Genomic DNA, 26,625 nt, shown 5'->3' with positions numbered 1-26,625 from the left:
ATTGTTTTAGGACATGATTATGATGTTTTATATTTCATTACAATAATTGTTTAATATAAACTATTTAGGTCAGGGTTAAATATTAAAAGAGGTGAAAAACACAATCCCTTTATGTTCATTTATTTCTTCACTCTGGAGGCAGTAAAACTGCTTCTGTCTGATAGAGTTAACATCTGTTTGACATTTCAGTTTGAAGTTAGGTTCAACAAGAACGTTTTAAGACTTAATTTATTTTTCTTTTTATTCATCTAGTATAACTAGGACTTGTAAAACTATGTCAGTCTTTGTATTTGGTGTCTGATGTGTCCTAAATGTGCAGCAGTAACAGCAGTCAAGAGGAATTTAAGCTCATTCTTCCAAACAGAGCAGCTTCAATTCTGGGATTTTGACAGGTTTCCTCACTTGAACCTCTCACATCAGATTAGGATCAGACCTTTGACTTGGTCATGCTAAAACATTAACTTTATTCTTTCTCATTTGAATAGCTTGAGTGCTTGAGAATCCAAATTTTGTTTCTCCAGCTGCAGCAAAACGGGCCCAGACCATGACACTACCACCACCATGTTATATAAATTTAGTTTCTTATACATTTACCTCAACAAATAAATGAACGAATATAATATTTTTTGTCTATTTTTTTAAATACGACATTAAGGACATGTTTTTAAATGATTGTCTTCAAAGCTGTGAAACCTGCAAGCAGCTCTTATGTTTTTCCTCCATTTTTTTCTGATACATACACACCTAATTTTTAACAAAAAAAAAAACGGTTTCGGGTGATTTCATACACTGAGTTTCCTCTTCCTGTTTCCGAGGCAAAAAGAGAAAATATAACATGAAAAAGTTTGATCTTTTGTTTTAACCTCTTTAAGTAATCTGTTTTTTTTTTGGACAACTACTTTATGATGTTCCCAAAGGCTTGAAAAGGTGGTGAGGAGTGAGAATCATAAATTAAGATGTATAGAACTTCTTGCAAACATCACTTAACAATCCAACAGGTCTGGATGTAAAACCCTGACTCTGAAGTCATTTATATGAGGAGTGTTTGAGATCAGCTGTTCTCCATCTCCTTTCTGTTTAAAACACAAACAAGCCTCACATGCTGCACACATGTCTACAGACACACTGGTACAACATGTAAAACTCTGCTCCAAGCTGATGTGGGTTTTCTGTATAAATGAGGAGAGAAAAGCTGCTCTAAGGCCAAAGGAAACAGCCCACACTGACCAGTCCAGTGCTCACACAGCTACATGATTGTATTAATACACCAGTGCAGAGAAAGCAGCAGAATTTCCCTCACAACCAACCATCATTCATTTTCATCTCAGAGCCAAAAAAAATCATTAAGCATTTCTTTTTCTGTACACTTTTAGCCTTAAAAATAAGAACAATTTCCTGGAATTAAGTGAAAAGTTCTACATCCAGGTATCAACAAAGTTGTGCTTATCCTCCCCTCTTTGTAATGAACTGATTGGAAAATTTAATAGCTTTTACCTGCATCCACCACCTGAGGAAATGAGTCAGCAAGAACCTGTTTCCCGCCTGATTACAGGTCAGCAGCATCCTGGTCCAGGCTTGCCGTGTTCAAGCTGCAGTCATGAGGTTAAATGCTTCATTTAAGGTCAACCAAGAAGAAGGTAAAAGAGAAAAGGGAGGAAAAATAATAATAATCTATTTTAATGATGTGAAAATTTCTAGTTCACTCTGGATGTCAGCCCTAAGGTGAGATATCTAAGACTGTTAATACGTGTGTGTTTTTACACAAATAGCTGACACATCAGTGTAAAGATGATAAAACTGGTACTGAATTTATTTCTTATCTTCATCATGGTTCATTTTTGTTTTTTTACTGCCTTTAACCTCTTGATGCACGTCGTACAAACCACTTCTGGCCTTCGTTTATTTTATTTCTTCTTATCAAACCATTTTATTTATTTATTTTATTCATTCACATCTATGTATTTATTTGATATTATTTATTCATTACTTATATTTTTTATTAATTGTTAAGAACGTATTTAACATTTAATTGTACTTTATCTTATTAAGGTCTTTTTCTATTTGTTTTTGTTCTGTATTTCTTTTAGTTTTATATAGTTGGAAATAAAATGAGCTCATTTGCTGATATGAAGCTAACAGAGATAAACTTTGATATGAAACAGAAAGATTAGAAAAAGCATGACTGTTTACTAAACACTAACACTAACCATAAACACTGTGCAATAAAAGTTATGTAACAGGTTTTGTTTTCATAAATGGTGGATTTTGCCTCGGCAATCGCAGTCAGTTTAAACACAGGGCGGACATCAGTTATTTGCTTCGTTTCTGCAACTTATACTGGAAATAAATGAATTTTAACTCGCATTAGGCATTATTTTTGCAGCCTTATTAAACAGTAGTTAACACATTCACATTGATACAAACACTGATGTTTGTCACATATAGTTTTCAGCCACTATTTCCTTTATTTACACCTTTATATGACATTCAGAGACAGTCAGACACACCTGTTGAAAGCTGGAGGAACAGAGACCACTTCCTGTTTTTATTTTTTTTTTTTTTATTGTTTTTTTTAAGTTTGACCTGGTTGCAAGTCAGGGTTTGGAGCTGTTATCTGTGGTTTCTGCATATTACTTGTGGCTCAGATAGGTCATGTTACAGAATGCTGGGAGTCAGATTGTCTTTTAAATTAACACAAATATTGTGTTTTAGAGCAGTAGAAGTCACAGCCGTGGTGACAGTGTTTCAGGACTGAAATATCTCAAGTGCTCGGTCGACTGCAATGACATTTAATAAAGTATTTACTTAGACTTTATCTGAAGAGATAATCTAATCAGCTATATCTGCAGATGTTGAAGAATTAAAGCAGTTTAAAAGGACAAAAGGAGGTCCAGCCTGGTACTAGTAAGGTGAAACTAATATAGCCGCTCATGAGTGTATATCTTCTTTTTTGTGTTTGTTTTGCTTTCATTAAAGATTGATGATGCTGAAGCTCCTTCTTATTATGGAAAAAGATTCCTCAAATAAAATAAGACCCTCTTCACCTTTGGTTCTAATACATTTGCAGAGCCACATTGTCTCTGTTTTATAACCAGAAAGGACATTAATTCCTCTACTATTCTTCTTGTATTCTGCTGTTTTTTAGAGCTCAAAGACTGAGATGAAAACATAAAATGATGCACAAATGACGAAGAATATCGGTCAGTTGTATCATTAGGAAAATAAAGCTGACATTGTATTAAATGGGTTCAGTTTAACTGCAATAAATATGGCACAGCAGGCTTAAAGAAGCAATTAAAATTTACAAGATTAAATCACATCAAATCAACAGTTGGTTATGAAACTGGCTGTAAAGACGGCATCATAACATGTACACAACAAATTTTTTAAGCACAAAACTACTCATTGATCATTCTAATGTTTTTGTCATTTTAAAAATCAAAGCAAATGTTGTGATGTTTGTGAAACATCTTAAACATACCTGCAGCTTCAACACCCTCTAATATCCTACTTTACTTGTGTTGAATCCTGTTTTTTTTTTTTTTGCTTCTTCAGTTACCTTACAGTCATGACTTGACATGCACTACAACTTTCATGTTATTATGCAACCCTATGTATTTACAGTGTCATTATGATGCTGGTGAGTGATTTCATATCCTTGACATCAAAGCCAGTGTTCATGAAAAGAATTTACCTTTAAAAAGAGCAAGAGAAAAGTCGAATCAAGATCTGTCTTTGCACAGCAAATGTGTTCTCACACATAAGGTTCTTGGACATGAAATGCATGAAAACCAGCAGCCTACATTGTGGAAAGCTGACCTCAGGCTACTCTAAATATGAAAGAAAACAATATCAAAGAAAACAAAGTCGAACCTGTAGGCCTGCTCTGATGCGTTTAAGGAGCAACAGACATTTAATCTGACTGAATAGACTCAACTGGCGTGCACTATTCAACCAAACAACTACCACATAAATAAAATACACAGAATTTCCTTTGCTTGAACAGATTAAAAACTAAGCAGTGGGGTTGATTGCTTGTGTTTAGTGCTTTGTTAAGCATTCTATGAACGCTTGGATTAACTTCATTACCTCTCTAGCAGGTGGAGGTCATTTTAGGTCACAGTTTTGCCCAGAAGTTTTCTTCATCAGAGGGTCCCTGCCACATGTAGAAGAGGAATGAAACTAATGTCCACTGCTGATTTAGAGATCAGGCTATGTGTTAACTGTATTTGCTTTCTGCTCTGGATGACTCCTACTTCCACCAGGTGCATTAACTATGTTACATGTATACCCTTCATGTCCTGCATTTACTTCTACAAGGTTGAGCAATGCTTTCATTTCTTAGAATGAATCAAGAAGAAGTAGCTAGTTTAAAAAGGCTAAATATGCAGAGTAGTCTTTTTTTTTTTTTCTTTTTTTTTTGCTGTGCAGTTTCATATCATAGCAGGAAAACTGCTAGATGGATATTTATTGTTATAATGTAGCAGTAAGTCTCATTTTCCTTCCTCCCTTCCTTCCTTGGGCCTCTGTTTCTCTGGGCTAGCCAAGTTCTTTTCATTGTATCCATGACGACAGATGATAAGCACAGATTCACACCTCATAACGAGCTGTTTCCTGATTACATTTGAACCAAGAATCTGTTTTATGGTCTGTATAACAGGAGGTAGGTCAGTGCTGTAAAGCCTGCTGGTTGTAAAGTGAATAAAGTAAAGTGGAGTGGCCATGTGGAGAAGAGAAGTACTACAGGAACACAGAGGAGACTCAGCCTTACCTGTCTGATCACATCTGGCTTATTTTCTTCTTGCGGCTTAAAAAGGAAAGGAAGTTAAGGTTAAAACTTAACTGACTTTGTTCCTCACAGGTGTGTCACGTTTTCGGTAATGACAGAAGCTCCCAGATCTGGATCATTTCAGCTTTCACACACTCCGTCTCCAAAGTTTGATCTAAATTTATCATTCACAATAAAAACTAAAACATTAGCTTCCGTCATCTCTTCCTTGACTTCACTGAAAATAGTGAGAAGGAAATGTGGTACAAGAAATTTGGAAACTTAAACACAACCGCCTGCAATGAGAATCCCACCACACTAATGGCCTTTTTCCACTGGTATTACTTGATTCGACAAAGTTTTTAGGGGTTTCCATGATGAAGTAGCTCCTGGTACCAGATACTTTATTTAGCACCGTCTCAGCTGAGTCTGAAAATGTGACATCTATATATAGCAGGTCACTGATTGGCCAGGGTGTGTGATCACTTGACCAGACATGACTCCTTCACAAGCACCCCAGAAAACTTGCCTGCAGCCTTCTCTGTTGTCGTGTTCATGTCACAAATAAGACTTTCAGGCCTCATTGCTATGATGATCCCACATAAGGTAAACATGATCAAACATCCCTGCAAGTAATTGTGGGATGACAAGATCTTTCTTTCATAAAGGATGCTCCATGTGTACCCTGCTAAAACATCCTAAATGAAGCATTGGACTTTTCCACTCATCCAATAGCACTTATAGCAACAGTGAAAAAAACACATCACTCCGATTCATTTAAACAACTTTTATTAAGTTTTTACAAATAATGTAACAAATTTATTTGTACTGTAGCGCAAAGCGCAACGTTTCGTTGTTTTTAAAATGAAGCTTGAACACTCTATACTTAGTGCAAAACATACCGTTAAAGGCTACGGACGACGCCTTACATGGATTCTTGTTTCCTTTCATTCATTCAACCAACCACAATGTTCAAGACAATACAGAAAAAGAAACAACTGAATTAAATTAGGTGCTACTAGAGATTTTAAAACGCCACATAAAACAGGCGAAAAAAAAATGTGAAAGCAGAAATTGAAAAAAAAAAGTGATTATTGTCAGAGAAATTGCTGCTGTGCTCAAACGTTTCACAGGAAGAAGCTACAAGCTACAGTCTGCATGACTTTTTCTGCACTGCAGCCATTTCACTGTAAGTACTTCTGTCATTGTATTTATGTCTGAACACAGCAAAATACTTGAGCTTTAAACATGGAAATCTTTTCGGACTTGGATGCAAAATGAAAATCCATCATGTTGCCTAGAAACCAGACTAGCTCCAGTGAGTAAAAAGCAGGTAAATATATGTTTCTTTACTCATTTTTTTTACCTCTGTTTCCACAGACAAAAAGACAAATGGCACTGCATTGTGGCGTCAGTGAAGGTCTGAAAGAATACTTGAATGCAGAACTAAAGCAAAGTGGCTCAATGATTATTCACAGCTTCAACCAAACTTACTTTGTTGTAAAAATCCGTAATAGAAATGAAGAAAGCAACATTTTATATATATATATACTTTTTTCTTTTTTTTTTTAACAAATATTTAATATATTTATGTAAATTAGGGTCATCCTTTCTCAGCTGAAAGCAACAAAAAGATGGGCTGCTTCTAAGAGAGTACCAGAAAACAGAAGAGGGTGTCAAAGGCCTTGGATCAAAAAAAAAAAAAAAAAAAAACTCCCAACAAGCACTGTGCTTACAGATATTTCTACCACTTTCCACAACAACCACATTCACATTTCTCTTGAAGCTGAAGTTAGGACTGACAGGTTGGCTCAAAGCTACTTTTTCTTGGCCACAACTGAGTCATTTTTCACGGCATCAGGCCAGGTGTTAGTTAGAAAATGAAGTCACGGAGGTTAATTTATCCAATGGGGTGACACATTCTTCAATATTCCCTCAAAACATAAAAAAAAAAAAAAAAAAAAGTTTTTTAAGGAACATGTTTGGTCTCTCCAGTTACTGAATGATGATGAAATCGTGCATTAAACAAGGGTAAGAAACCAACAGATCAGCAGAGTAGTACCTTGTTGTTGAACCAACTTTGATTGTAATCGAAAACTAACTGGACTGAAGTTAATTTCCCACTTGAAAACGTAACAGACTGTATGCTGCCTCTTCAGTACAGAGTGGTCCAAGCTTCAAATATACAATCTTCAGTAACTCCCTCCTTAAAACTGAGAAAACACACAGCAAAAGAAACAACACTGACAGCACAAGGCAGCGTTCGGGCTAGATTTTCATCCTCCAAATCTGTTCAGTTGTTAATCATTTTCCTCCAACAACAAGAAGAAATATTCAGAAGTTAGCCACACCAGCATACACACTCCTCTACCTACCTCAACAAACCATCACCACTGACATCCGCCTGCCTCCAAAACTACCCTCTACTCATTCTGCCAACTTCAACCCAAGTCCTCGACCCTCAATGAAGAAGCAACAGGAAGGATGCAAGGCACTAGAAGTACCTCCGGTTTTAACCAGAGGCTCTAAAGAGAGAGAGGGGGGTGGTGGAGTAAGGAGAAGCAAAGACGGTGAAAATAAAACTTTTTTTTCAAGTACATTACAATGGACACCATTGGTTTATACATTCACATTCATCTAACAAAACCAGGGGAGCAGGACAACAGGAGGGCTATTTAAAGTGTCTGATATATAAGTACTGTATTAAGAAAAAAATAGCTAGCTTTACTTTATTATCTAAATAACTATCCTGCCGTTCACTCAGGTTTTGTCTTTATACTCAGGCTTGGAGGTCGATTTCTACTTTCAATTCAATCAGTCATGAAGATAAACAGAGACTGCAGCTGATTGGTTGTTGGTAAGGCATTTTTCTAAAGTGTGTCCTCTGTAAATGGATGCTAGGACGCTTATTGAAAAGGAAAGTTGCAAGTTTTCACATTATGTTGAGAACCTGTTGAAGTGAAAGTGAAAGGACCCCAACATGCTCTCTGAAGGTTTTTTTTTTTTGTGACATATCACCCTAAAATTAATGTTGTCCAACAACATTTGCTAATAATAAACAACTATAATCACAGTGTCTCCACATCGTACAGCGATGTGCACGTATAACAGGTCCATTGACAGAACACGTTTTATTTTTGTTTCTTTTTAAATAGAATAATCAACAACAACAATAATGATAGTAATGTACATTGCAATCGTTTCAACCCAAACGGAGTTTTGAGACTAGGAACTGAGGCAAAGTCTACCAGTAACTGCTGCTACGCCTCCAATGAACCCAATGAGTGAGTGGGTTTAAATGTCTGTGCATGTGTGTGTGTGTGTGTGTGTGTCGGATATGTTTTTTTGTGTGTAAAATTGCTAGCTGGGGGGCAGCAAGCAAAACAAACCCAACAATGGAAAGCAAAATAAACAACAGAATGGAATCATCACAGCTCAAAGTCTAAATTATAAACACACTCAAACTGTACAAGGACTCTGATATTATTCTGGTAACAAGGCCACTTTTTCACACCAAACTTTCTTGCATTTGGATTTTTTTTTTTTCCTTCTCTGAAAGGTTACTGCTGTTATTGCTTCAAATGGCAACAGAGAGGTGAAAAGAGGGATGGAGGAAGAGGTGGAGTCGTGATTGTGAAGAGGCATCTGCTGGAGTGAGTGGTAAATCCGTGATCAGATGAGGTGCTATCTGATAAAAACACAACCTTCCTCCTCTTCATCTTCTCTCCTTCCTCCATCTGTCTCTGGAGGGAAAAACAGGATGCAGAGGAATAACCGAGAGCTGGGCCACACATATTCTCCATATGCGTTTGGTTAAGTTGATCTTGGCGTACTTTGTGCTTTTATGACTAAGTTACTAAACACAAACATATTATATTGTAGTCGTTAATCGTTTGCTTTGAAAACACTCCAGTCGTGCTCATCCCCGATCTCCATCAGCATCATTTTATCTTGCAACCTTCTTTGACAAGTGGAGAATCTCTCTCCTCATCCTCCTACCCAGTATGATATAATGGTTTCCCACCAACAACCAAGCAAAAACACAAACCCCCTTGTCACATGCAGACTTGTTCCAGCCATTAGAACAGGATCTGGAATAAGTGCGACCCAGTCATATGACCCCATACACCTTATCAGTTATGGACAGACGTTCCCATACCCTGCCAGAACCTCTTTGGCCTTTAAACATTGCACACAAGTCTTTTCCTTTATGCATCACTGCTTGTCACAAGCCCACCGCAGAGAGTCGGATCTCATGGCTGCTCGGCTCTGACAGCTTTTCACGCTTGGAAGTAGGAGGGGAGTGGAGACGACCATGCGCCATTTCTTTCCTCCTCTTGAACACATCATTTTCCAACCTTTAAAACTTCTTGTTCTCCACCCCCCTTCAGTTCCCTCTGTTCTCTCCAGTCCCAGAATGCTCCACTTCACACCTGTCACAGTTGGGCTGTGAAACCAGCCCTCACCCCAAACCCTACGTGGTCCTCAGGTTGGGCCCTCCTGGGTTGCTCACTGACTTCTGCAGAGTGTTGGTCAGATGGAAAGCCTGAAGCGGGCCCTGCCCTGGAATTTGGCCCTGCGGAGCGGGATAGGGGCCCAGAGGCTGAGAGGTGCTGACCAGCAGAGGCTGTGCTGGGGCCTGGTGTGGGTTTGGCAGGCTGTGAGCCGGACCAGACCATTGTGCCGTATAGGTGGCAGTGGGGGTGTAGTGCATGAACTGGGGGGGCTGGAGTTGGGGTTGAGTGGAGGAGGCAGGAGGGTGGCACAAGGAGCCCTTGTGGGCGGCCAGAGAGGTAGCGGAGGTGGGGTTTGCAGGGAGGTGGGCGGAGCCTCCAATGCTGCTGGGACATAATTGGCTGGGAGCTGAAAACTTCCTGCTTAGACTGGCTGACTGGATCACCTGCCGGGGAGGAGGGTGGGCAAAGTTACATCATGCTAACAGTAATTTTTACCACATTTAAGCATATTTTTCTAAATCTACAATCTACAGCCCTAAAATCTGATGTCAGATCAGGCAGGTTGGAAATGAAAAGCATTACTTATGAACTCCGTTTTGTAGTAAAAAAAACTTAAGATCTATGTATTTTTTTAAATGAGCTTACATTGTACATGATTAAAATTAAGTCTTGTTTGCAAAACCTACCAACACTGGTAGTGTAGAAATGGTGTGATGTGGTGTGTTTGTACACCAACCTCATAGCTGTGTCCTTGTGTCGGGGCCTGCTGCTGCTGTTTGGCACTCCTCTTGACCTAAAAAAGTCACATGATAAGTTTAGTACATATATTGTTTATTTACAGAATTATAATCCCATTTACTAGTAACTAGGTTACTTCTTCCCAATGGGCCCAAATTGCTCTTAATGGTCAAACAGGTTTGTTTTTTTTTTGTCCTTTTTTATTTGAGGCCTGCCTATCAAACCACATTATGGAACTATGTGATCTAGAGGAATAAAGGCCCCAACACACCAAACCAATGCTGTGAACCAGCAGCGACAAAAAGTCCCTGAAGTTTCCATCACCTGACAATAAGCTTAAAATACAAGCATTTCAAGAAGCTCAGTAGAGATATACCTGGTATAATACCGCTCTCTGATGTGGATTTATGGGCTTTATAACTACAGAGCTTTCTCCCATAAACAAAATGTTACTTAAGGGAAGAGGAAAACCCTTAAAAGATAAAGTGCAGTTCTTCAGTGATTAACGGTATAAAATGTGAACATCTGAAAAAGAAAAAAAAAAAAAGCTACATTACAAAAAGCTGGAAAAAAAAATAACAGCAACAGCCAAGTGTTGCCAGACAACAAACACATAAGATGGGATGAAGATTTACTGAAGCCTGGAACAGACTACAGGGTTACTGACTATGTAAACACTCCTGGTTCCAAATGAATACAGGACCTGAAAGATGCTTTAAAGGCATCAGTTTGTTTACACCACCAATCACTTTTGCTTTTAACAAACTAGATTTCAGAGTTTAAATTCCGCCTCAATTTGTCTTCACTGCTGGTAAACCTATTACAGGAGCCGGTGAGTCATTGTTGAAACAAGACGGCCTGTGTCCTAACATCTGCTGGAGGGGGATGAACGACAAAACGGCAGTAAACCTGTGAGAGGTTCATGGCGTCTCTGGCCCAATTGTCCACCAGTTTATGGAGGTCATCAGTGAAGGTTCCTTTTCTCTGTTGGGGAGCTGACAAGTTGGGTGGCAGACACTGGGAGCCCCCCTGGCTTTGACCCAAACCGCCCGAACCACCCACTGCATTGGTACTATTAGTCCCTGTGGAGAGACGGAAAGAAGGGGGAGGAGGAGAAGAGAAAATGATGTGAAACAGAGTTCGAACCGGAAGGTGGGATAGATGTTTTCTGAACGAGGGTGAATGGAGTTCCTGTATTAACCATGAAAAGGGCAGACAGAGGTTGGTCAGGCTGGAGTTTCAGGGCAGGTCAGCATGACGACATGTTCAAAGAATTTAATTGTTTAGTCTAAATGATGGAAATAATATTTAACAGGAACAAGAGTTTATTTATGACACTAGAACAATTTTTAACGTAGAACTGATACGTAACTATTCTGCTAAATACTTCACGTGTTTCATCATATAAAAGTCTCATATAAAACATCTAAAGTAATGTACATCTCTTTTAATTCCAAGTTTTAACTCATCAGGACATAAATAAAAAAAATTTATCAGGTTCTTACCAGGTGTAAAATCAGGTATAATTAACCTGTTTTTTAGTGTTTTTGACGACTCTTGCTCATGCTGTTTTTTCAGTATATTGATATGTAGGCATCTGTCTCCATTTAATCGGGCTGAGATCTGGACTTTATACTGGCCATTACGAAGAAAGAGGAGTTTTTTTTCCCGCAACCTTTCCTAATCAGCACTTGTAGTTTACATGTACAGTTATAAACTTTTACATTTAACAAGCTGACTGAGCCTGGTGGAGTCAGAGATGTATCTGTTTTTTTTTGTTTGTTTTGTTTTTTTTTTGCAGAGAAATGTGTGGCCTGAGCTTGGGATTAACTTGCTTGTGTTAAAATTATAAACTGTCTTGATATTCATATTCAGCAACAATAGCTTCTCTAAGTTCTCTGCTAATGTCTCTTCTCTCTGGGCTTCATGTTAATGCACACATGCCTGCTCAAGATCAGTAAAGTACCAAAACCTCTGACTATTTCATAAACATTATCCCTAAATGAGCAATATTGCATTTCAGTTTATCTGAGGTTATATTTACCCAACTTTAAGTCCTGTTTACGACCAGATGATTTTATTGTGTCCTGTTAAGTAAAATCTTAAAACTGAATACGTGTGGTTATTCACATACCTGTAATATGGAAGCTGATTAGTACTATTCCTAGAAATAATTTTCCCTGTATTCATGACAGCAGTCAGGGGGTGTTACAGTTGCTGTGTCTAGCCATTAGGGGGCGCTCCAGCTCTACGACAGCAGGTACTACTGAGCTTTTTGTCCACCCTCGGCATCAGCAAGTTATTATAGCAAACTCATTGAACAAAAATGTACATACTGCACACCCAGGCTTTCTGCTGATCTGTGAAGGCTTTAAATTTGATATTAGACTAAAGAACTGCTTTCACCTTACCCTAGACAACTAATTCATTCAATGGAAGGGCCAAAAGAAAACCAAATTATTATGCACTGACTTGTCAGAGGAAGACTTTTACTTCAGCCCTATGCTTGCATACTCTTTTTTTTTATGCTCAAATATTATAAGAATTAAAGACTTTGCTTAAGTAAAGTCAGGATCCTCCATTTCCAACAAGTTAATCCCCCAAAATATTCATTTTATTCAAAATTATACAATTAAATAATAATATAGGCCATTGAAAGAGAATAGTCTAATAAAAATTGGAGTGTGCATATAATTCTTGTGTTTACATTTTTTATTTATCTCTTTACAATAAAGTACCTCAAAAACTGATTTTGATGCATCTTGTTTATAAAAAAATTAACCCCTGTCAAGCTGACAGAATGAGCATCTGTGAGAGATTATTACATGATCTGTTTATATGAAATATAAAACAAGAAAATACATCATATGCAGGGGTAACCCAGGGAGAGAGAATTATACAGCTGGTCTGACAATTCTCTCAATTCATGCTAAACAAAATGGAGGAAAATAAGAATGAGATGCTGAGTCATGACTGACAGCAGCAGCATGGGATTCTGGTCAGTGTAGTCAAGACCACAAGCTATGATGGAGGGGGAGGGAGGGAGGCAGAGTGGTCAACAGCTGTTCAGGAGTTTAACCGAGTAATTAAATGTGTGTTAAAAGACGAAGAGCTTGCAGGTGCATGCAGTGTCAAATTTGAATGTGTGTTAGAGGCTCATTTCAGTCATTTCAAACAAAAATTTGATCCATTAGAAACATAAAAAACATCTCCATCAGTGTTAGAAGTAAAGCTTCAAAGTTTTCTTAGACTTAGGATCTGAAATAACTGAACTGATACCAAATTTAGCCAAAGGTCAAATTTAACTACACAAGTCAGGAGGAAGCGGGATGGGGCAGGCAAGGGGGGCTGATGGAGGGAGGAAAGACCAAAAAACTGATAGTTACTACAGAGCTGGTTGCAGGGGCAGACTTTTTTCACCATCTTCCCTGTGCGGCCGGAAGACAATTGGAGGATTGGGAGAGAGTCAGAGTTAAACCCCGCCCACATCACCCATCAATCAAACACAGTGCATCTAAGAATGATTATTAGAAGTGGAAATAGTCAATAAAGAACACTTTGGGAGCTGTGATGACCAAATAACATCTTAAAATATGTCACATGGTGCAAAATGACACTTAAAACTGAGAAAAATATGAATCTTAGTCTAAAAAATCTAAACATATTTCCAAGTTTAATATTTGACGTCAGCTGCATGTTGCATGGCTGATCTACCGTATCTATCCTTACTCAAAACAAAGAGTAAAACGTGGTTAATAAAGCAGAACAAGTTCATATAGCTGGAGAAAATGAACATATTTTTTTAACCAAAGTCGTGATCTTCTGAGGCTTTAAGATGCTTTTGGGTAACCAGCAGCAGGTTCAGAGACCTCTTTACAGCACAAAGAGCCATTTCCAGAACTGGGTCCAACATTTTTATCAATCTATTCTTTCCCAAATCCCCTGCATTGCTGTCCACATGTCAGATATTTTCAACAATTTAAAAACTAAATGGGTATTCACTCTGGAACAGCGTGCCAATTTTGTGCAATTTCCTTTCTAAGCAATTTAGTAGGGAACAAAAACAAGTTACTAAGACCCAGGTCTGTCTCTCTCCCCTCCTGGTGGTGCAGTAATTGGGAGGGGGAAAGGTAGGGGGAAGTTTTGGGGGTGAGGACCATGAGTGAGGAAGGGAAAAGAGGGAAGGGAGAGAAAGGGTTTGAGCTGCAGAGGCTTCAGATGCAATCATAAACATCCCTTAATCAAGCACAAAAACATTTCAACACTACAGATCAGAAGTAAAGGAGGGTTCAAAAGAAATACTTGAATGATTATAAATAAAATCATAAATGACAAGAATTTTAAAGAATTTATCTGTAAAAAAACAAACATTTTTTATGAAAGAAAATTCAAGTTATCAGGTCTTGACTTCCTGCTTGTTTTACACGAAGGTTAAAAATGGAAGCACAAAGGATTTCAGCTCAGAACGGCACAAAAAGTCTTCAGCAACATGAAGACCAGCATAAGACCCCGAACGAGACCCACTGCCCGCACTACAAGGTCTGAAGCTAATTCAGGCTATTTTGATCTGGTTTCATATATCGTGCCAAGTCACTACAGCAGTCATCTCAGGATCCCTTTCTGTGACTTCACAGCTGGTTTTAGCCGACACGTGATGCTTATTTTATCATTATCAGACATGTCATATTCCTACGGATGGGTCACCTGTTACAGCCACGGATTTAATGGATGCGTCAGCAGAAGTGATTTTAAGGTTGCTGATATGTTAAGACTGAATTTGTGTAACACTGAGAACCAAACATGAAACCGACTGTATGGAGTGTGTAACTCTGTTTTAAGTATAGCAATGAATTACAGAATTACTGGAAGGAGTGTTCAGAAAGAGCAGCAGCAGTGGGGTGTTACATGAATAGCTGCACAAACTCCTGGTCCTCCGCCGTGTCCTGCTATTGTGTGGAAAGCTGAAGCTGTGCACGGCACAAGTGCAGCGTGAAATCAGATCATGGTTGCTCACAGCATGGTGGAAAAAAACTAACTGACTTTATTACAAAAGCATGACTTTGTTTAGTCCAACAGTCAACAGAAACACCAGCTGCACTTCTGTTTATTTTCTAACAAAGAGACGGCTCTGCTGTTGGCTTCAGGTGCTTCAAACTGCACCTTCTCTTGCCACCAGTAAACACATTTTTCCCCATATCAAATGAAGTCACAAGGATCAGAGCTTTTAATAGTCTGGTCATACTCACTGCCCTGCCATGACTGTCCCTGAATACACTGAATTTTTAGGTCACAGCTTCATCTCTTGTACCTTCATCTCACAAGCTTTGATCATGTAAAAGTAATTCACAACTATCTACGTTCCTCCTGTTTTCTAATCATGCCATCAGCCATTTAGAAGAAAAGTATTACGCTGTTACCCTGCAGCCAAAAGTGCAGAGTCAGGGTTAAATGTAATGTCAAGACATGACAGTGTAGAAAGAAAAGAAAAAGAAAAAAGAAAGTGAAAGAACAGGAAAGTAAAAAAAAAAAGAACACAAAAAAGTTAAATAGAATAAAGAAACAGAATTGCTGGGAGGCCCTGAGATGTAACAAGTATCACTGTCACGCCCTGAAGTCAGCACCAGAGGCAGATTTACGAACAGTTTTAACGTGGCACTAACTTCGTTTTAGTATCAAAATACTACAGAAGTATTAAGGTACATAAGAGGTGAGGATTAAACATGACTCACAGAAACTGATCTAATAACTTTGTGTCACTCAATTCCTTACCAAATATGGAAGCCTTTGCAGATGTATAAGGGCTCATTTATGCTCACTTTATGTCCAGATACTCCTGTGTGTACTTTACATTGTCATGGTTGTTAGGTAACACATCCACTAGAGGCCAGTTCAGAGTTTAGAGCTCACCTCCTTGTTCTGATGTTTCAGTAGCAGTATATGACCGCAAACATGTCAAAAGTGGAAATGATTATGTACATTCTCAGAAAGAGACATATAAAGAGGCAGCACAGTAGATGGCGGTGGTCTGTGCACCCATTAACTACAGTGTGGCTGCTTCTTCTTCCTTGTTCTTTTCTCTGGTTGCACATGAGCTATACTGCCCCCATGATACTGCTTCTTTTGCTGTGCATCTACAAGCTCTCCGAAAAGGTACTGAAAGTACGGAGAGAATGCTCCATCTATATTCATATGGATGTGGATACTTAATGTTGAGCATAAATGAGTCCTGAGAGCAGATGCTAAATTTAGCATTTTGTGTAGCTGCAATACTTTCTGAGGAGAGGAGGCAATGCTTGAGGACAACTCTGGCGGCAGGACTTTATAGTAAAGAAGAGATTCAACACTAATTGAACCAAAAGGTTTTGCAGCTATCTAAGGTTTGCTTGTCATAGTTTTATTTTTTTTTAATGATACAGAAGATTTATATTTGTATGCCTTCATTTCCTACAGATATCACAGGGGTGAACAGTGGTGATAGCTGTTAATTCAAAGATCTTCCTTTATCTTGTTTTTATATGTTAAGCTTTAAAGACTTTCTTACTGTCTGATTCTCAACCAGAACAAGAAAAGCAATAACAGATTTGAATGTAGTAAAAATAAAGTGTGAAGTCTTACGACACTCATGTAGAAGTAGGTGTTGATAGAACAAAGTAGACCCAAAAAGCTGAGCCAAAAAGTGGAATTTAAATAATCTTTTTCAGCTTTAACAGGCATGTACATACTTGCCTACATGTCCTGTTTAGCAGCTGGAAGAAACTGTTTGTCACTGATCTTCTGCAGCTCTGCTTGTTTGTGACTAAACTGAGCTGCTCTCGTGGACCGCTTTGCTAAATATGGAAATCAGCTGCTTGTTCAGACCGTTTTGTCAGTACCATTTCTGATTTTGTAAGCCCACACTAATTTGCCAGGTTTAATAAATCCGCCTCCTTTTAAACAATTTTACTTTTCTTCTGAGTCAACCAACAATTTTCTTCTCTGATTGTGTTTTTCCTACAGACACACGTTTGCACCAAAAGAAAATTGCACAGCTGTTAGCGGCTAAGTGCAATTCCTCGTTTCTTTCCAAAAGGGGAAAAAAAAATGTTTTCAACCAACAAGATTTTTTTTTTGCAGGACACGTGTGAGCAGCAGAGGGTCTTCAGACTTCAAAGAAGAAAACCCACTGGAAGAAACGATGACCGTGACTTGACGGATTTACATAGGAGTAAAATAATGACTAAAGGACAGTAAGAATAAAAGATAAGAGCAAAGAAATAAAGCGTTACACACAAAGAGCCAAGCAGGGCGTACTCAGAAAGCGCGTCCTCCTGCCGCCAGGCTTGAAGGCCAAACGCTCCGAACCCCAGCTGAACTTTACACAGCCTGAAGAGAGTGAGGAGGGAAGGAAAAGTAAGAAGAGGTGAGAAAAAAAGAGAAGATGAGAGGAGAAACATGAAGAAGGTGTGAAAAGATGGGATGAACACAAAGAAAAAAATAAGAAGAGAGTAAAGGGGAGATCAAACAAAGAGGAAAAACAGAAATAAAGGAAAAGACAATGAGAAGGAAATGGAAAAGGAATAGGTGAGAAGTAAGGAAGAGGGACACAATTGAATATACAGCAAGGGTGTTAACAGTGAGTAAGCACGCACACTGTTTTATAGTCAGGCTAAGAAAAACTTGTTCTTGTGACAAAATGAAGATGAACCTGCATGCAAAGCATATAATGTGCTGTTTGTCTAAATTCTGCAAAGAGGCCTGCTGGAGCTTAGATCTCACCCTGGGATGCTTACCTGGGGTCGGAGCACACAGGCTGGGCACAGACAGAGCTGCATCGCTGGTGTAGGCCGAACACAGGTTGTCGCTGGAGGGAGAGGGTTTGAGGGGCTGGAGCACAGAGCTGCTGCCCGAATCAGCTAATCCTGCTGGGGCTAACAGAGCCAGCTGGCCCGGGTACACAACCGGGACACTCTGGGCGGATAAGGTGCTGCCTGGAGTTCGCACAAGCCAGTGGCAGGAGAGTAGGAGGAAGGGACAGACAGAAACAGGAAGCAGGCGTACAGATACAAAGATAAAAGATAAAGATGCCCACCACCCGAGACATTCATATGGACAAGCACACAGAAAACAGACAGGAAAAGCAGTCAGAAATGTGAGCCTGATTGAGCATACACCCACAGGCACGCAAAGTCAAGCAAATAAACACACGCATACATATATGTGCACACAAATGCATGAACACAGAGAAGGTGTAACAATAGAATAAATGTTTTTAACAGAAGCAATAAGTTGATAAATTATGGCTACAGATTAATATTAAATGGTAAGTTTATGTCCAAAAATATTGGGTTACAGGGTCAGATCATCCAAACTGTCTTGTGTTGTTGAAGCGATTAATATTTCATTATAGATAATGAACATGTATCAGCATAATCTGATACAATTAAATGTGATAAAACATGCTTTGGTTGGTACAGATTGTTATGAACTGAGCCTTCACCACAAACGCTACAAGTCAAGCTTACCTTGCGGTAACGGACTCTTGCTGCCATGCGTGGAGCTCGTTCTAGAGGATTTTGAAGACTTGCTTTTGGTTGGGCGACGCCTTCTCCCAGTCATAGTGATAACTGGAGGGATCACTGCAGCTGGAGGAACCTAAACAGAGACCAAAGAAGAGTTGTGTTGTGTTGTAAGAGATATTTTAATCCTAGATTATTATTGTTGTTTCTTACCTTTCCCAGTCTGGTGAACAGACGGTCTATTTCCTCCTTCTGGCGGGAGTGGAGGGCCTGAATCTCACGCATGTGCCTGGTGAAAGAAAGGGGAATAAAATATATAAGGACCTGAAATCAAAGAGGGTAGTTAACCATATTCTTTGTGGGAAAATCCAGATAAGAACAGAATAAAGAAGAAAAACAGAACACACAAGGTTAAAAAATGTATTAAAGAAGAGGGACTGTATAACTTACTTTTCTCTGAGGCGGCTGACTTCATGTTTGAAGTCTTCATCCTCAAATTCTGAGTCATTGTCACTGCTGATGTAGGAGTTATTGAAGGAGTTGTTGTTTAGGCTCGGCAAGGAGGCTTTATGAGTGGAGTCTGGGGTCAAAACTTGGTCAGCATCACTGGGTCCATTAGCAGCCTGGGCAGCAGGTGGTGGACTCTGCCTGGACTCGAGGCTCTGCTCTGGGGCGCGACTGACTGAGAACCTACCAACACGGGCCTCTGTGTTGGTAGTAACCTTAAGTAAAAACAACAAAATGATCAATGAATGGAAATTAGGGCAAACAAAGAATGCAAGAAGAGGGAATGTAAAAGAGCAATGAGGAATACCTGGAAGCGTCCGATGGTGGCGGTGGACTTTGGAGAAGAGCAGGGAGATGTGAAAGGAGAGGTGTAGTGAGACCCTGTAGGAGTCATTTGAGGAAGTCCATCTACAACATCCCCGCCTTGTCCTTCTCCCCCTCCCCCTCCCAGAGGAGAAGAGGAGCCTTTGTGCAAAGTGTTTTCTGGGCTGGAGAGACTGGAGGAGGACGAGGAGGAGGACGAAGTGGATGAGGTGGTGGAGGAAGATTCAGAGATGGCTGGGCGCTGGATGGCGGGCTCATTAGCCAATGACACCTGAGTAGGCAGAGGAGACAAATGTAAATCCCACAGAAGGAGAGACAGACATGCAATGACTTCAGTGTGATAACCAAAGTCTAATCTTTGAACATTCCTGCATGGATATGTACTGACAGGGTTAAAAATACAGAAAAAGTCCAAGATATGCATTACAATCTGAAGTGTTGAGGAGCACTCACCTGAAATCTTCCCAATTTAATTGCACATGCAGGAGGAGGAGTGGGAGAAAACACTACTTCTTCCTCCAGAAACAAGGGAACTGGAAGATACATAATAAATAGTTAAAAACATAGTCAGATAAAAGACACAGACAGCTAAAAATATTTAGTAAATATGATCTACATACTTGGTTGTCCTACTGAAGGCACACCGCTGTGAGGAGCCTGACATTTACAGAGAAAGAGGAGAATACAGCTTGAACAGTCCCATCAAATGAAGATACACAGTTCTAGCCTGAGCAGCTACAGTAAAATAACAATTGTGTGTTTACCTGTGTGTGTGAGCTCACAGAAACAGTCTCTGGGCTCAAAGCTCTTCTCAACTGGGCATCCAGATCCTCCAGAGGCTGCTGGGACTGAAAATATCAGCAGATACACTGTTAAACATACATAAACAAGCAAAGCGAAGTGAGGCCACTACAGTTTTATAGCTACTGTTTAGCAACATCAGCAAAGATTAGCCAAAAGCACAGATGCATTCAGAGAAGGAATCCAAGCTTTAACCCCTCAACGGGTTGCTTGCCAGACAGTTTTAGAGTTGGCTGTAACTTAAAAAGCATCCAGGCTTAGAGTTATAGTGATGATTTGCTGCAGCCACACATACTCAGGTAGGGTTCCTCTACAGTCAGAACAGGATCAAAACTAAGACCTAATATGTAACCATAAAATCATCATGTGATTTATGCATGTTAGTTATTCTCACATCTCTCCTCCTTCAACTAGTAGCAATTAGCAAGGTTTCTGACACCACTGAAAGTGGATAAATTATATACAAATTAGAATATGTTTATGAAAAAGATTAAATGAAATGTATCCCTCAAGATTTGAACGGAATCACATACCTCAGTTGCATAAATATACACACAAAGAACGGAATGAAATAGAAGTCATGCAAAGCCTTTCATTCTCTTGGGCAATTTAACCATGATTAAAAAATAAATCATTAAAATTTAGACCCTATGTGAACTTCAATCACAGTAGGATTACTGTAATCAAAAAGGACAAGTCTCGCCCGGGAGGTTACGTAAGGGACATGAAGTGAATGTTGTGACATGGCAGGTCAGATTTTTCAGGTTCAGAGCTGCAAGTCATGTCTCGCTATTCAGTTCACTGTTCTGGTAAAATGGAACGTCTATTTTTAGGCATTCACAGCCACAACAACAAAGCCTGGAAACAAAAGCCATGAAACTGTTTCTCTGCTCTGACGTACCCAATCCTCAGCTCATCTCACTCTTATCTCCTCACTTCTTTTCTGCTTAACGTTAATGTTATACCTGCACCACACTATTATTCGCCATCATCTTTTCTGTCATGGGCTCTTGATTTAGTTTGAACGTCAGTAGTTTGTAACTGCGTAAGTATTTAATTATTTAGGGTGAAAGGGAGAAAGGAGGCAGAAGCTCTACAAACAAACAACAGACTCACAAATTCGGTCATACTGATTAAATTAAGCAAAAAAACAAACAAACAAACAAACAAACAAACAAACACCTGTATTAGACAAGGTCCTGGGAAGGATGTCAGGAGTTCTGAAGGAGGAGAAGTGGCCTGATCCCAGAGAAAGATGTGATGAAAAGACAGAGTGGGAGAAAGGACAATAGAAAAGATTTGGAGAGAAGATTACAAGAGAGCTACTCATTGCTGAGGATTTTAAAAGGAATTTTCCATGCCTGAAGAGTAGATAGAAACATGGTGGAGCAGATGAACCATATTAGCTGTGAGTTATTAACTTTGGGCAGAATAAATGAGTTTGTTTCATCTAAAAACATGCACATGCTCTTTAACTACATATTCAAATGAGTGACAGTATCAGTTATCAAATATAGTTTAATGGCATCTACCTAAATGGGAAAACTAAAAAACTGGAAAACTCACCGGTAACCTGGATAAGGGGGGTTTGGATGGAGTAGTCTGGTTTAAGGAAGAGGCAGGGATGACTATGGGAAATGAAATGAGAAAGTTAAACAGCTATTCAGTAAAACAATAGTGACTAATTGTAGTTTGAATATAGAAACATATTCCTCCACTTACTGGTCTGTGCAGGGGTAGAGATAGGTGTTCCAGGGCCTTGGACTGGTGACGATGACCCTAGTGAGCCCAACACCAGGCTGGAGGGGGGCTGAGGAGGATTGGTTTGCTGACTAGAGCCAGTTGCTGTGGCAATTGTGGTGGAGGTAGAGCTGGGGCCTATTGGAGACGAGGTACCTGGCACAGGTGCTCCAGAGGCTAAATCAGCAGCCGAGATGTCACCCTGTGTAGATGGCACCCCTCCACCGAGATCCATGAAGAGAGACCGCAGCTTCATATCTAAAGCCTGGATGTCATCCGGTTTGCCTTGGGACTCAGAGGAGGCCTCACTCCTGAGAAGCACAGATTTAAGATCAGATTCAAGTGTTTAACAGTGTCAATACTTTTCACTCACACACACTTTTCATCCTGAATAACCACTGAGCACTAAACACAAACTTTTAGCCTATAATAATGTAAGTATTGACATTTGATACGAATAAAACACATCACACCTTGTATCACATTCCCCAGAGTGCGTGTGCGTCTGCCCTGGTAGGGCTGCTGTCTGTGGCTGGGAGTGCACCAAAGTTGGTTGGACTGAAGGAACATTTGCAGTCCCTGGCTGGAGTCCCACAGAGGAAGAAGGGGGAGAAGAAAGAGGTTGGGAGGGAGCAGAAGGAACAAGCTGAGGACCTGGGATGGCAGTGGTGGGGATGACTGATGGAGAGAGGGAAGACGTAAGGGAGGAATTGGGAGAGACTGATGGATGATCTGATGAGACTTCACTGACTGCAGGAGTGGAAGAGGGCGGCGAGGACACAAAGGGAAGAGCCTGGGCGGGAGGAGGAGAGGTGAGCATTGCTGGAGAAGTGCTAGGGAGGCTAGCTGGTGTTAAAGTGGAAGGTACTGAGGTGGCAACGACAGCAGGAACTGTTTGGGACTGGATGAAAGCGTGGGGCTGGATTTGTGCTTGTCCCTGGGCTTGTGGTTGAGACACAGCCTGAGAAAGTACCTGTGACTGAAGGATGGACTGATTTATCATAGTAGCAGGAGGAGATGAGGAACAAGGAGGGCTGATGCAAACAGGGGGCATTGAAGAAGGGGTGGAGGATAAGGAAAGGGGAGGTGGAGAGGCATCCACCTGCTCCTTTGCCTGGTTTAAACTAGAATGGACAAGCCCAACAGTGGCATCCACAGGGGGAGTGACTGTGCTACTGTGCGAAGGGGCCGAAGCTGCTACAGGTGGCAAAAGAGGATGGGTGGAGTGGACGGAGGCTGGAGCAGTGCTGGGTCCCGGATCAAACTGATTTTGGTTCTGTCTAAGTTCAGAGAAGGCTTGCTGTAAGCTGATTGCTCCTGCAGACTGTGACAGTCCCAAACCTTGACCAGGAGTTTGAGATGGAGCTGGAAGGAGTTGAAAAGGAAAACCACTCAATCAGACTTTTCAGTTACACCATAGATAAATTATCTACGTAATATTCTGCATAGCTCAGCATGCATACACTTGTTTAGAAGTCTAAACAGCCAGGTTATTCAAGACACAAGACACCCAGATGTGCAACACTCATCAGGAAAAGAAACTAAGATGTTTGAACTAAGATGTTCTACTTATACAGTCATTACCTGCTTCAACATGAGGTGCAGGAGAAGGAGAGGAGGGAAACATTTGTTCCTTCAGCCTGGCTTCAGGTACGGGGCTAACAATAAATTTCCGCCCTGCTGAATGGACCACTTGTGCTGTTGCACTTGGAGGGATATCTGATAACAGAGGATACACAATTTTTTTGTCCCCGAGTAAATAACACTTAAATATGATGCTGAGTCTAAGTCTTGTCTATAGATTTGCGGAGAGAAACAGATTTCTACAGACACTCCAGCAGCGTGAATATTGTTTTTAATGCCACTGGATTGCCACAGTGTTCAGTGTTACCACTGAGGCTTCTGACTTTGCTGTTTTTACCTGGCATAGGTGCAGATTTCATAGGAATCTGCTCCTCCTTGTCACCCACCATCTGTAGAGCAACGAGAGGACATGTTAACTTACAGGTTCAGGTGATTATCATGTACTTTATGGCTGCAAGTATTTGCAACCTGCAAGAAAAAAAACAAAAAACAAAACAAAACAAAACAAAAAAACCCAAAACAAATAGGAACAATATGAAGACTCAGGGTTGTACTCACCTGGCTGCTTGAGTCTCTTTCCAGACCTTTCTGATCAGCATTCTCGATTACCTCTCTGACCTGCTCAATGAATGACTCCCGCTCACTTTCCAGGATGAACTCACTCTGAACCTGAACACGGAGAGAATTATTTAGAAAATGACAAAAATATCACCTGGTTTTTAAGTATAGATGCTATGCCAACAGATTAAAACTTTTTGTTTAAGAGTCTGATGAAGACACTGAATAAAAGTGCAAGACCAGAGCACAGTAATTACATGTACTTCAGTGGATTTGGGTTACAGCGAGGAGACAGCATGCATACTGGCAAGTAAAACATGATCCAGCCTTAATACAGAAGTATCAAAAAGGATTTATGGTCTGTCTGATTCTGGATGTTCAGACCAGACAGCTTTCCAGCCTCAAACTGAAGCCATCTGTGTAAAAAAACTGACACACATACACAAACAAGTCACATACACAAGCTCTGTGGACGGAGCCAGGCCTCAACATGCTAAATCTTCATTGAAATGACAGTTTTATAGAGGATGTCTCATCTTCTCCTACATTTTTTTTCACTTTAGGAGGACAAGAGCTACAGTACAGTAACATTAAAAAAAAATCAAATTCTGTAAACATGTTCCAGCAGACAGCTTAAAAATTTCAACTTTAAATGAGCATAATAGGGGTTCTTTAAGAAATAACAAGGTATTTAGACAACTGACTTGTGTTCAGCAGTTCAGATTTAATCAGGTTAAGTTAGTCACTCTTTTTCTGTTTGTATTGGCCTACTTTTCTAAACTCCTGTTAGCCTTACAGAAGGTTAAGCTGGGTCATGTGAGGCATTCACAGCCAAAAAATATGAAGGTTTAGCATTTGTACTAAAAAACTCTGCATGCTTCTGCAATTTTATGTGTTTGTGGATTTTATTAGAGAACACCATTCAAGCCTTTCCTTCTAGCTCGTTTTTCCCAATTTTAAATATTTCCACCGTTTTATTTACACAGCCCCTCCCTCCAGATTTTTATTTACACAAAGATTTCCTTACAATGTCCAGATCCTCATTCTCCAGAATGGTGTGGCTCTTAGAAATGCTTGTCCACATTATTTCTGACATGACTTTTAGAATTTAATACCTTTTGTTACCTTGTGTCTAAAATGCTCAGATTTAGCTCCACTCTCTTTAAGGCCTCCCATCCTTAGAGCTCTAGTCTGCAAATGGCTTTGTCAAATATTTGAGGCACCTGCTTTCTCTTTAATGCATGTCAAAGGTGCCACAATATGGGTGTTATAGCAATATTTGCAAGCTTGTACTATGTTTTAACATGCTTCCCTGAGATTCTCTGAGAGGAATAACTCTCTTTGATGGAACTGTGGGCTTTGTAATTCAGCAAATAAAAAAGGGTATACAACAGACTTAAGGGGAAAAAGCATAATATTGCCTCTTCAAAATCTGTGGTGAAAGATAAAATGAACAAAACTGGATGTGAACAGCAGTACGGATGTTTGTATACCATGATCTGGGCGATTTCCTCTGGGTTGTCTCCATCTAGGTCAAACCTAAAAGTCACCATCTTCCTGTTGTGAGTCTCCAGCTGACACTCGGCTACCCTGTCTCCAAGGTTGGAGATCTGTATGCAAACATGCAACAAACACAGAAAATGGTGAACAAAGAAAATATAATTACAAACACAAAAAAAGGAAAAGTGAATTACTATTATTGCAATATAATCAGTTGTGTTATTACATTAAGAACATTGAGTTTCGCCTTGGAAGTCTTCTCATGGCGCGATCGGCTGCGTACAGAACGTCTCTGATGTCGCTTGGTGGAGCGGCCTTCGTGGCGACCGCCGCCTTCATTGCTGTCACTCAGGCCTGAGGCCTCTGAGTGGCAGCTAAGGTTCAAAGTAAGACACAAAGACATAAATACACAGAGTAAAATAGCGCTTTGAAACTTTTAAGGAAAGATAGATTGTATTTAAGGAGTCTGACATCAGTTTAGGGGGTTTTGAGAGTGCTTGTAAAATTACCTCTCTATAGTTGAGAGAACTTGAGGCAGCAGTAGCTGTGACTGAGACAGCTCTGAGGAGTGTGAGGCCGACTGAAACAGAGACACACAAAGTTATGAAAATGCACATAACAAGCATAGTGGAAATCACCAAAAGCACACTGTCAGGATGGAAAATGCAGCAAGGAATCTTGAAAAAAAACTATTTAAAAAAAGCAAAAGAGGAGGACAAATCCAACAAGAACTCAGTCAGTTCAGAAAAGAATATATGTGGGATAAAACAGAGCTGAGCCAAATCTCAACAAAAACAAGAATATGGAACACAATAACCAAAAAGGACTGGTGCTACGAAGAAAATAAATCACAATGCTTATCTCTTGAGTGGAAAAAAAATTACCACAGTTTAACACAGACTGTCTCTTGCAAAATCAAACCTCTGCATGATTATTAGACAAAGATTGTTTTCAGACCATTCAAAGCCCTGTTCAGTACTTAGTGAAGTTTTCACTTGCTTCAACAACACCACCAATAGTTACTGCTGAATTGCATACTTATACACCAAGATAGAAAAGTTACTCCACAAGATACACAACATTGTGCATTTACTAGTCGCCTAGAATTAATCCTAAATGAAGGGGTATCCTGGTTTTAAACTTGCTCTGGAAC

The 26,625-nt window shown here is 39.8% G+C and overlaps 1 protein-coding gene across 1 annotated transcript in view; it reads right to left on the bottom strand.

The window, feature by feature from the left end:
* Positions 1-5,540: 5,540 nt before the first annotated feature.
* The window catches only part of wnk1b (WNK lysine deficient protein kinase 1b), an 84,956-nt gene continuing 63,871 nt past the window's right edge, over positions 5,541-26,625 (bottom strand). Inside the window, exons 16-38 of the mRNA XM_041977997.1 lie at positions 25,982-26,052; positions 25,699-25,846; positions 25,466-25,582; positions 23,973-24,083; positions 23,752-23,803; positions 23,415-23,549; positions 22,304-23,195; positions 21,813-22,141; positions 21,657-21,718; positions 21,273-21,329; positions 20,054-20,137; positions 19,910-19,946; positions 19,743-19,822; positions 19,273-19,560; positions 18,909-19,180; positions 18,672-18,747; positions 18,465-18,594; positions 17,733-17,930; positions 17,254-17,325; positions 13,350-13,391; positions 10,873-11,045; positions 9,962-10,018; positions 5,541-9,668 (exon numbers count right to left, since the gene is read on the bottom strand). Coding sequence (XP_041833931.1) covers positions 9,243-9,668; positions 9,962-10,018; positions 10,873-11,045; positions 13,350-13,391; positions 17,254-17,325; positions 17,733-17,930; positions 18,465-18,594; positions 18,672-18,747; positions 18,909-19,180; positions 19,273-19,560; positions 19,743-19,822; positions 19,910-19,946; positions 20,054-20,137; positions 21,273-21,329; positions 21,657-21,718; positions 21,813-22,141; positions 22,304-23,195; positions 23,415-23,549; positions 23,752-23,803; positions 23,973-24,083; positions 25,466-25,582; positions 25,699-25,846; positions 25,982-26,052 — 3,909 coding nt within the window. The 3' untranslated portion in view covers positions 5,541-9,242. The remainder of the gene's footprint in view (positions 9,669-9,961; positions 10,019-10,872; positions 11,046-13,349; positions 13,392-17,253; positions 17,326-17,732; positions 17,931-18,464; positions 18,595-18,671; positions 18,748-18,908; positions 19,181-19,272; positions 19,561-19,742; positions 19,823-19,909; positions 19,947-20,053; positions 20,138-21,272; positions 21,330-21,656; positions 21,719-21,812; positions 22,142-22,303; positions 23,196-23,414; positions 23,550-23,751; positions 23,804-23,972; positions 24,084-25,465; positions 25,583-25,698; positions 25,847-25,981; positions 26,053-26,625) is intronic.

Source organism: Melanotaenia boesemani, chromosome 23 (assembly GCF_017639745.1).
Source record: "Melanotaenia boesemani isolate fMelBoe1 chromosome 23, fMelBoe1.pri, whole genome shotgun sequence".
NCBI lineage: Eukaryota > Metazoa > Chordata > Actinopteri > Atheriniformes > Melanotaeniidae > Melanotaenia > Melanotaenia boesemani.
This window is presented reverse-complemented; position numbering and strand designations above follow the sequence as displayed.